Genomic DNA, 11,575 nt, shown 5'->3' with positions numbered 1-11,575 from the left:
TGGAAGCCACACCGTTGTGCTACATGTTGTATATTTGGCCACAATGACCAAAATTGTCCTAAAAATGTTAATGACAATCCGAAACACGTTACAGTGGATGAGGAGGGGTTTATATCGGACAAAAGGAAGGTGGCTAAGTATGGAGTGGGAAACAAGAAACAGAAGCAAAAATTTATTTACCGGCCTAAGACAACTAAATCGGGTGCGAGCACATCGGGAACGAAGAAGGAAAACAACTCGGGTATTAATCTTATTAAAACAGCCAACGAGTTTGATGTTTTAGCAGCCAAGGATAACAAAGATGAGGATGTCATAGCTGTGAATAAGGATGAGCCGTATGATAAGTCTAAACGGATTTCAAAAGAAGATAATGAGATGACGGAGGTTACTCCAACGGAAATGGCTGATTTCATGTCAAATGAGAGGCACCTAAACGGTTCTGAGGGGGCAAGCACTCCCGATATGCACGGTTTAAATGGGTAGCTTAATGTCTTGGAATATAAGGGGTTTGAACCGTCCCCTGAAACAAAGTGAGGTTCGTAATCTCGTGGCTGAAAATAATTTAGAGTTGTGTGCAATTCTTGAATCGCATGTGGAGGTTAGTAAGCTGGCTAAAGTATGTAAATTTGTCTTTCGTAATTGGAATTGGACTTCTAACGGTGGTGTGTGTGGTCGTGGTACGAGAATTATTCTGGGTTGGAATGCGGATAATATAGATGTTATGGTTATTGCCCAAACCGATCAGATTATTCATACTCAGGTGATTTTTAAAGCGAGCAAAAAAGTCCTATTCTGTTCATTTGTTTATGCTGAAAATAAATATCAAGATCGTAGATTGCTTTGGGAGGATATATGTAAGCATAAGGCGTTGTGTCATGATAAGCCGTGGGTAGTTATGGGAGATTTCAACTCTGCGCTAAATATTGAAGATGCGTTATATGGTACATCGAAATAATCTATTGGAATGCGGGATTTTAATGAATGCGTTCAACAGGCTGAATTGATGGACATTAATGCTCATGGATTGCAGTATACATGGAACCAAAAACCAAAGAGTGGAGTGGGTCTTTTGAAAAAGATAGATCGAATAATGGGTAACGTGGTCTTTTTGGATCAGTTTCCGTCTGCATACGCGATGTTTCACCCGTTTAGAGTTTCGATCACACGCCTTGTATACTTAAAGGGCTGGGTACCAATGGGCATCGGCCAAGACCTTTCAAATTTCCGAATTTTTTAGCCTCTAAACCGGAATTTAAGGAAATTGTTCAGCTGGAATGGATGAATAGATTTGAGGGAATCACCATGCTATCGGTTGTCAAGAAGCTGAGAAATTTAAAGCCCAAGCTGAGAAAAATCTTATTTAACCAAGGTAACCTGCATGTGAAGGTTAATGAATTGCGTAAAAAATTAGATGAATTGCAGGTCATGATCGATCGTGATCCTCTTGATGGTCAGTTGCGCCAATTGGAAGCTCAATGTTTGAAAGATTTTCAAAAGGCTGCTTATGACGAAGAATGCTTTCTTAAGCAGAAGTCTAAGGTTGATTGGCTGTGTGCTGGGGATTCAAACACAAAATTCTTTCATAACATTGTCAAATCCAAAAATGCTAGAGTGAAAATTTATAGTGTTGTGGATTCAATGGGGACGAGACACGAAGGTGATGGTGTAGCCGAGGCCATGGTATTACACTATTCGAATTTTTTGGGGGTGAAGGCTCATGTGGGTACGGCTAACCTGGATAATATATTTTCTAATGTTTTGAGTAATGAGGCTGCCGAATATATGATACGTCCAGTCACTCGTGAGGAGATTAAGAGCGCCATGTTTAGTATTGGAGATGACAAAGCTCCAGGGCCTGATGGGTATACTTCGGTTTTCTTCAAGCAAGCTTGGGATATAGTGGGAAATGAAGTTACAGATGCGGTCCTACAGTTTTTTGAAAACGGTAAACTTCTGAACCAAATTAATCATACTATACTTGCTTTACTCCCGAAAAAAGATGTTCCGGACTCGGTCTTGGATTATAGGCCGATTTCTTGTTGCAACGTTTTGTATAAATGCATTAGCAAGGTTATCACTGACCGTTGAAAGGAAGCTTGGGAAATCTAGTCAGCATAAATCAATCAGCCTTTGTGCCGGGACGGAAAATATCGGATAATATTCTCCTTACACAGGAGCTGATGCACAATTATCATCTTAACAGAGGCCCGGCTAGGTGTGCATTCAAAATCAACATTCAAAAAGCGTATGATACAGTCAGTTGGGAATTCTTGGAGGATATCCTGGTTCGGTTTGGATTTCATCATCGAATGGTGAAGTGGATCATGACTTGTGTGTCCACCGTTTCTTATTCTCTGTGTATTAATGGTGATTTGCATGGTTATTTCAGGGGCCAACGGGAGTTAAGGCAAGGGGATCCAATGTCCCCCTACTTATTCACATTGGTAATGGAGGTCTTATCGTTACTTCTTCGACGAGCAGCCACCATACCCTTTAATTATCATGCTCACTGTGCTAAGGAGAAGATAATTAACGTTTCTTTTGCGGATGATCTTTTTATATTTGTTCATGGAGATGTGGTTTCTGTCAAAAAGATTAAGGAGGCGCTGGAGATGTTTACCAAGATTTCGGGTCTAGTTCCAAGTCCAGCTAAGAGCACGGTATTTTTTTGCAATGTTCCTCATGAGATCAAACAAGAAATTCTCGATATTATGCCGTTTCAGGAGGGTGTTCTTCCGGTTCGGTATCTGGGGGTTCCTCTATATCTTCGAGACTTCTTTACAAAGATTGCAGGATTCTTGTTGAGCGTATGGAGAAAAAGATTGTAAATTGGGCTACTAAATCTTTGTCGTTTGCCGGTCGTTTGCAACTTATTAATTCGGTTCTGTCTTCTATGCATATATATTGGGCTTCGGTCTTCATTATTCCGGCTCGTGTTATTAGTGAGCTAGAAAAGAGGATTCGGAGGTTCTTAAGGAATGCAGGTTCAGAAGGTAGGATTCGTGCTAAAGTTGCGTGGAAATATGTGTGCTTGCCTAAAACGGAAGGGGGTTTGGGTATTCGAAGTATTTCTGATGTTAATAAATCGCTCATGGCAAACCACATTTGGAGTATTATTACCAAGCGGGATTCTATTTGGGTGCGATGGATTCATGATTACAAGCTCAAAGGTCGAAATTTCTGGGAAGTTCCGTGTAGAGGGAGTATGAGTTGGGGGTGGCGAAAGATTTTGTCCATCCGTTACATCATTCGGCCTCACATATGGTTTTCTATTAAGAGTGGTGCTCAAACTAATGTATGGAGTGATATGTGGTGTTCGCTAAGTCCCATTAGCTCGTTTATCACGCCAAGAGCCATTGCTAATGCTGGGTTTTCCATACGGTCTACGGTCGCGGATATGGTTGATCAGAATGGTAATTGGAGATGGCCTCGGGCATGGCTAGATCTTTTTCCAGTGTTAATTACAATATCGGTTCCTTTTATGGTGCCTAATGCTATGGATAGATTGGTATGGAAAAACTTGGAGGGGAAGACATGTGATTTTCAGTCGGCAGTAGTTTGGGACACAATTCGGAAGCGTGAAAATCAGGTGTCATGGGCTGATATGGTTTGGTATTCTCAATGCATTCCGCGACATTCGTTTCATTTATGGTTGGCATTTAGAAACAAACTTAAAACGCAGGATAGATTGGCAGTGTGGGAAGCGGGTAGTCACACCATCTGGAACCTGATGTGTTGTCCGTTGTGTAATTTTGATCGTGACAGTCGGGACCATTTATTTTTCAGATGTGCTTTTGCGGCTCATATCTGGAACGAGGTGAAGAAATTGGTTAACTTGGGCAACGTTGACGATTCTTGGTACTCGGTTTTATCTTGGGTGGAGCAACATGCTAAATCCAAGAATGTGGATCATATTGTGTGCAAGTTATTGATTGCTGCTTCTTCTTATTATATATGACAAGAGAGAAACAACAGGCTCTTCAAGAATAGCAAGAGAACGGTAGATCAAGTGGCTGAGGTGATTAAGAATACGGCTCGTTTGCGGCTCATGGGTTTCAGATTTCGGGCGGCTTCAACGAAGGAGAGAATTTTCAAGATATGGAAGATCGAAGATATAGAAACGGATCCGGGCTAGAGGCTTAAGTCGGAGTCTTATTTTTTGGTTGTCTTGGTTGTTGATTTAGAGACGTTTTTTGGTTGTTTTTAGTTTGGCTGTATTCCTTGTTTTCCTAGGCTTGGTATGTCAAGTCTAGTAGGTGTGTTGCTTTGACACACCCTTGTTCGGTTTTGTTTCATTTATAAAATTTGTGACAACTCGTATTTCAAACCCGTCTTTGTATTGTATGCAACGTATGTGAACTTGATTGAATCATTGAATGATTCAATTATTGAATGTTATGACGTTATGATAGGTTATATGAATATGTATATGTTTACTTAATCCGAACCGCACAACACATAGCCGATCGCACAAGCCAATGGGTTGACTTGTGACACTCTCGGCCCACTCTCTTTTGAATCCGAAACACATAGACAACCCATGAAGGGATTCGGCCCACTACACTTATACGAATAACAATTAGAGAATATTGGTAACCTCCTCATTTGTTACAAAATACCCTACACGCACAAACCCTAGCTCTCCTCTCTCCCTCTCTTTCGCGAACCGAAGGCAGCCAAGCAATCCCCCATCATCTAGGATCTTTTCTGTTCGGATCATTCTCTTTTCTTAACCGGTTAGTGTTTCATTATTAGTTGATGTTATGATTCCGTTTAATGATTAAGTGTTGCTTGTATGATGAACAATGATGTTATGTGAGTATGTTTAAGTGATCGGATGTCACAACTAAGAACTGAATAGATGATAATCCGTTGTTATGTTATATGGTTGGGATTGTTAGCTTGTTGATGTGCTAGTATATCGAGTTATGTTCATATAATCGGCCACAGGTTCATGTGAATCAATAGCTTAGTGTTCATGCTTGGATTAGGGTTTATGTGAATTGGTTGTAACAATCCGTTTGATCGATCATTGCTAGAATGGAAGTTGTTAATTGTTAAATGATAAGTTTGGAAACCGAGTAATTGTTGTTTGATTGTGTTAATTGATAACAAATTGGAAACTATTGATTAGCAAGATTGATGCTTGTAACCGACTTGGCATGATATCCGGAATTCAAAACTAATCGCACAAGGGGTCTTGATCACACAAGAAGCCCAACCACATAAGCTAGTCGACCGCACAAGCTTTCTAATCGCACAAGCCTTGTCAGTCGCACAAGGTGCTTTCACTCGCACAAGGGATTACTGGACCGCACATGTGTTAATGTTGTTAACTGTTGGGCCGAGTGAGTAGACTTGGGCTGGGTAATAAAGCTGATCGCACAAGGTGTAGTTAGTCTGATTGGGCCGGACAAGCCCAAGTCACATCGCACAACCCACCCAGCCGCACAAGATTGTTATTCGTTCATTCGTTATTGGGCCGATATGTTAATTGAACTTATTATTGTTATTTGGGCCGAAGTATAGGGATCGCACAACATGCTGTGGATCGCACAAGGTTGTGCTGATCGCACAACATGTTGGGCCGATTACCAGTGGGCTTATCTAATCGCACATTGTTTGATTGTTAAAGTATTGCCATGACCTATACGTGTTTGTAACGTGTTAACTTTGTGTGAAACATACGTGCTTTACCTGAACCAAACCTGACTTGTATGGTAATCCTGTTAGGACGTGTTTGATCCCTTTTAATTCAAGTAACTTTGGTATAATCTGCCGAGCAAACCAAGGTGAGTTCATTGCATTTACTCAAGCATGCGTCCCGGTGGTTTGGGACAACTGGTAAACATTTGGAAGGGAAACTTGGGGTAAACAACTGGAACATAGAAACAATCATCTACCGGATTGCCTGTAGGGCAATGGGGTAATTAGTTGATAGCGCTATTAGGTTTGGCACCCTCACACCGGGCCGTAAGGACGGGCGTGAATTAATTACTGGGACAACATGTGAATACAACGCGGATATAAGACCTCCTACAGCTTGTCAAGGTTGTTTGATACCTTGACTTTGACCAATGCCTGGTTATGGGCATTGGGGTTAGGCATTCCCATCATTGACACTGCATACGGTACAATAATCAAGTTAACAACGACATCTGAACCAAACAACGAGTTGATTTAACTAATATCTGGTAACTTCACACGTAAGCAACACCTTGAACTCACCAGCGTAGTCTGACACACTTGTTTGCATGCTTGTAGGTCATTAACGTATGGAACATGGACTTGCTATCTGGGAGTGCTGGAGTGGTCATGGATCGAGGCTCTTGGATTAACTTACATTTGATACATTGGTTTTAAGTATTATTATGAAACATTTGCTAAACGCTATTTATATGCTTCCGCTACACAACACTTTGGGATTTGATATTATGTTTCATTTAAGTATTTACCATTGGTTCAATGTGATTGGTGGCTCGAACTCTGATGCGTAACACGCCTCGCGGGATTTCCGCAGGTGGGATTTTGGGGGTGTTACAGTTTGGTATCAGAGCCACTGGTTATAGTGAACTAGGTTTTAAAACGTTTTGTAAAACCAGACTATAACCGAACACCTTCGAAAATCGATCATGACACTCAGCCCCAGATTGCAAGGTTCGTCTCTCTCTCACTTTATACATTACTTGCTTAGCAGTCACACACTCACAACGCATATGAACTAAAACATTTAACACCAAAGTGACTTGATAGTGTGACACTACTTTTCGACTCATGCAAACCATAGACCTGTGATACCATCTGTTGTGTTGTTTGAACGGGGGAAACTTCGAGCGCAAGCTAAGAGGCTCTGAGATGAACATGCAAATCGCCTTATTATTATGGGTGCACACTTAATACTAACGTGGGGTGCATGCAAGTCCCAGTGAGGCTTATCAAGCGTGAGAAGGGTTCTGCCTTACTATGTGTAAACTTGGTAGTACATAGATATCAGTATGATACTTGACTTCCATCTCGTTTCGAATTTCTAAATCGGTTCATCCCCACATATAGAATCATGAGTGGACGAGGACACGGACGTGGCAACATCAACATGACTCAGGCTGAGTTGACTGACTTAATCAATACCCGTGTGGCTGAGGCCTTAGCAGCCTATCAAGCTGGTACGGAATGTACCAAGTACTCTTTACTTCTATACCACGTACACGTCTTTTCACTTCTATAATGTGTTTCCTTCCGTCATTTAGGTCAGCAAGCGCAACCCCACAACAACCAGCCTGCGTGTACGTTCAAAATGTTTATATACTGTAAGCCACAGACCTTCACCGGGACTGAAGGGGCTGTGGGACTTCTAAGGTGATTCGAGAAAGCAGAGTCTGTGTTTGCTATCTGTAACTGTCCCGCTGGGGACATGGTGAAATATGCTGCGGGTACCTTGGCAGTGGTGCCCTAACATGGTGGAACGCCCAAGTACAGTTGTTGGGCATCGAGGCAGCGAATGCTACAACTTGGGAAGACTTTAAAGAACTGATCAGGGAGGAGTACTGTCCTCGGGATGAAGTCCAGAAGTTGGAAAACGAGTACTACGACTTGAAGATGGTTGGATCTGAAGTCGAAGCGTATGTGAAGCGATCGTATGAACTGGCCGACATGTGCCCGAACTTGTCCCGGCCAATGTCTCGGAGGATTGAGTTGTTCATCAAAGGGTTGCCTTCGCGTGTGAAGAGTTTAGTCACTGCAGCCCATCTCAATGATTTGACACAGATTGTTCGTCTGACTCATAAGATTGTGGACCAAGAGGTAGAAAGCAATTCGTTACCCCCGCGTATTTCGGCCACTACTGCTGCTACACCCACTGCCACTGCGTCCGCTAATGATAACAAGCGGAAGTGGAGTGATTACGATAAAGCATCCAGTGCTGGTCAGACTCAGAAAAGGCCAGACAACAACAACCGCAACATTAGCCAGTCGTCTTCCGTCAATCAAGGCCAGGGAAGTGGCCAAAGTCAGGGCTCGTATGCAGGGAAGAAACCACAGTGTAATAAGTGTGGCTACCATCATTTCGGGCCGTGTAGTCGCACATGTCGCAGGTGTGGTAAGGTGGGCCATGAGGCCAAGGATTGTAGGGCCCCACAGCCCAAACACCAGCAGCAACAGAACCAGCACAACCAGAGACAACAGGGACAACCGCCCCAGCAGAACCAGGGTTTTAGGAGGGGGTGCTATCAGTGTGGGGATGAGGGTCACTTTAAGCAGGATTGCCCTCAGTTAAACCAGAACGCTAACGACAACAACCGCCCGAATAATAACAACGCTGGAAACAACAACAACAACAACGGCAATAATGGGGGAAATGGTGCTCGAGGCAGAGTGTTCCAGCTTGGAGCAGGGGATGCCAGGAATGACGGCAACGTTGTAACTGGTACGTTTCCTGTTAACAATCGTATTGCTTCTGTATTATTTCATTCGGGTGCCGATTGGAGTTATGTGTCCCTAGAGTTTAGTCAACGATTAGGGATAACCCCAACACCTTTAGAAGTTAAACAAGTAGTAGAATTAGCAGATGGTAAGACGATAGAAGCCTCGAATGTCCTTTTCGGGTGCAAACTAGATCTCGTGGGTCAGGTGTTTGATATTGACCTCCTTCCCGTTACGCTCGGTAGTTTTGATATAGTAGTAGGCATGGATTGGCTGTCTAAGCACCAAGCAGAAATTTTGTGTAAAGAGAAAATCGTGCGTATCCCTCTCCCTGATGGGGAGACATTACTAATTCAAGGGCATCGTAGTGGGACGATGGTTGGTATTATCTCGGCCATGCGTGCACAGCAATATCTGAAAAAGGGGTATCCTGCAATGTTAGCGTTAGTTACCAACGCTCAGTCTGAAGAAAGTAAGATCGAGGATCTACCAGTGGTGCGAGAATTCGCTGATGTGTTCCCAGAGGAGCTGCCAGGGTTACCTCCTCACCGTCAAGTAGAATTTCAGATTGATCTTGCGCCGGGAGCGGCTCCAATTGCTCGAGCTCCTTACCGGCTAGCACCTGGAGAGTTACAGGAGTTGTCCAATCAACTACAGGAGTTGTTGGATAGGGGTTTCATTCGACCCAGTTCGTCGCCTTGGGGAGCCCCAGTTCTGTTCGTAAAGAAGAAAGACGGGTCATTCCGTATGTGTATCGACTATCGAGAGCTCAACAAGGTGACCACTAAGAACCGCTATCCGTTACCACGCATCGATGACTTGTTTGACCAGCTGCAAGGGTCAAGCTTCTATTCCAAGATCGACTTAAGATCGGGGTATCACCAGGTAAGGGTTAGGGAAGAGGATGTTCCCAAGACGGCTTTTCGAACACGCTACGGACACTATGAGTTTTTGGTCATGCCGTTTGGATTGACCAATGCACCAGCGGTATTCATGGATCTCATGAACCGCGTATGTAAGCCTTATCTCGATGAATTCGTTATAGTATTCATCGATGACATCTTAGTCTATTCGAAGAACAAGGAAGATCACGAGCGCCACCTACGTCTCATCCTGGAACTTTTGAGAAGAGAACAGCTGTATGCGAAATTTTCAAAGTGCGACTTTTGGATTCGAGAAGTGCATTTCCTTGGGCACGTTGTTAACGAGAAAGGGATACATGTGGATCCTGCGAAGGTGGATGCAGTTAAGAATTGGGCGGCACCAAAGACTCCGTCTGAGGTGCGACAATTTCTTGGTCACGCAGGATATTATCGGAGGTTTATTGGAGACTTCTCGAAAATCGCTCAACCTCTCACCTCGTTGACACAGAAGAACACGGTATACTCTTGGGGAACGAAGCAGGAAGAGGCCTTCCAGTTGTTAAAGCAGAAACTTTGCAGTGCACCGATCTTGTCGTTACCAGAGGGTACCGAAGATTTTGTGGTTTATTGTGATGCTTCGATTCAGGGTCTCGGTTGCGTGTTGATGCAACGCGAGAAGGTGATAGCTTATGCTTCTCGTCAGCTGAAGGTGCACGAGAAGAACTACACGACACACGACTTGGAGTTAGGAGCGGTGGTATTTGCGTTGAAGATTTGGAGGCACTATCTGTACGGTACCAAATGCACCATCTACACCGACCATAGGAGTCTCCAGCACATCTTCGACCAGAAAGAGTTGAATATGCGACAACGACGATGGGTGGAATTATTGAACGATTATGAATGTGCCATAAAGTATCATCCGGGCAAGGCGAACGTCGTAGCTGACGCCCTCAGCAGAAAGGATAATGCACCTAGGCGTGTATGAGCATTGCAACTCACGATCCAGTCCAATCTTCCTTCCCAGATACGAGACGCTCAGTTAGAAGCCTTGAAACCAGAGAACGTCCAAGCTGAAGCTTTACGCGGCTCAAGACAACGACTAGAGCAAAAGGGAGACGGAGCTTACTACGTAACCGGACGCATTTGGGTCCCATTCTTTGGCAACCTACGAGAACTTGTAATGGAAGAGGCACATAAATCACGCTACTCTGTACATCCTGGATCAGATAAGATGTACCACGACCTGAAAACTACGTACTGGTGGCCTAGCATGAAGGCTCATATAGCAACCTACGTCAGCAAATGTTTGACTTGTGCTAAAGTCAAAGCCGAACATCAAAAGCCCTCAGGTCTACTGCAGCAACCAGAGATACCCACATGGAAGTGGGAACAGATCGCCATGGATTTCGTGACAGGACTACCAAGAACTCAGGCTGGGAACGATACCATTTGGGTGATTGTTGATCGCCTCACGAAGTCAGCACACTTCTTAGAAATCAAGGAAACAGACAAGTTTTCTCAATTGGCAGCAATCTACCTTAAGGAAGTGGTTTCTAGGCATGGGGTGCCAACTTCTATCATTTCAGACCGAGATCCGCGTTTCACTTCAGAGTTATGGCAGTCAATGCATAAGTCGTTCGGTTCCCAACTCGACATGAGTACCGCTTATCACCCACAGACGGATGGTCAAAGCGAGCGCACCATCCAGACACTTGAAGACATGTTGCGGGCGTGTGTGATTGATTTTGGGAAAGGGTGGGAGAAACACTTGCCACTGATAGAATTCTCCTACAACAACAGTTATCATACAAGCATTAAGGCAGCTCCGTTCGAAGCACTGTACGGGCGGAAATGTCGTTCACCTCTCTGTTGGCATGAGGTGGGGGATAGTCAGATCACAGGCCCTGAGTTTGTTCTTGAGGCATCAGAAAGCATTGTGCAGATCCGAAACCGTATGGCCGCAGCTCGCGACCGCCAGAAAAGTTACGCTGACAAGCGTAGTAAACCGTTGGAATTCGAAGTTAATGATCGCGTTATGTTGAAAGTCTCACCCTGGAAGGGTGTGGTGCGTTTTGGGAAACGCGGCAAACTAAACCCTCGCTATGTAGGGCCATTCAAAATTCTGGAACGGATTGGAAAGGTGGCTTACCGGTTGGAATTACCCGCTGAGTTGGGTAATGTCCATGATGTGTTTCACGTATCACAATTAAAGAAGTGTTTGGCTGATGAAACACTTATTGTACCATTTCAAGAGCTGAAGATAGATGACAAATTGCAGTTTGTCGAAGAAC

The 11,575-nt window shown here is 43.9% G+C and overlaps 1 protein-coding gene across 1 annotated transcript; it reads left to right on the top strand.

Annotated features, from left to right (window-relative positions):
* The first annotated feature begins 487 nt into the window (after positions 1–487).
* Positions 488–3,958, top strand: LOC110888186. The gene is made up of 5 exons (XM_022135725.1): positions 488–760; positions 995–1,171; positions 1,270–2,051; positions 2,390–2,743; positions 2,794–3,958. The coding sequence occupies exons 1-5, from the start codon at positions 488–490 to the stop codon at positions 3,956–3,958; spliced, it is 2,751 nt and encodes a 916-aa protein (XP_021991417.1).
* Positions 3,959–11,575: the final 7,617 nt, after the last annotated feature.

Source organism: Helianthus annuus, chromosome 11 (assembly GCF_002127325.2).
Source record: "Helianthus annuus cultivar XRQ/B chromosome 11, HanXRQr2.0-SUNRISE, whole genome shotgun sequence".
NCBI classification, from domain to species: domain Eukaryota; kingdom Viridiplantae; phylum Streptophyta; class Magnoliopsida; order Asterales; family Asteraceae; genus Helianthus; species Helianthus annuus.
The sequence above is the reverse complement of the archived record's forward strand: the minus strand, read 5'-3'. Positions and strand labels throughout refer to the sequence as shown.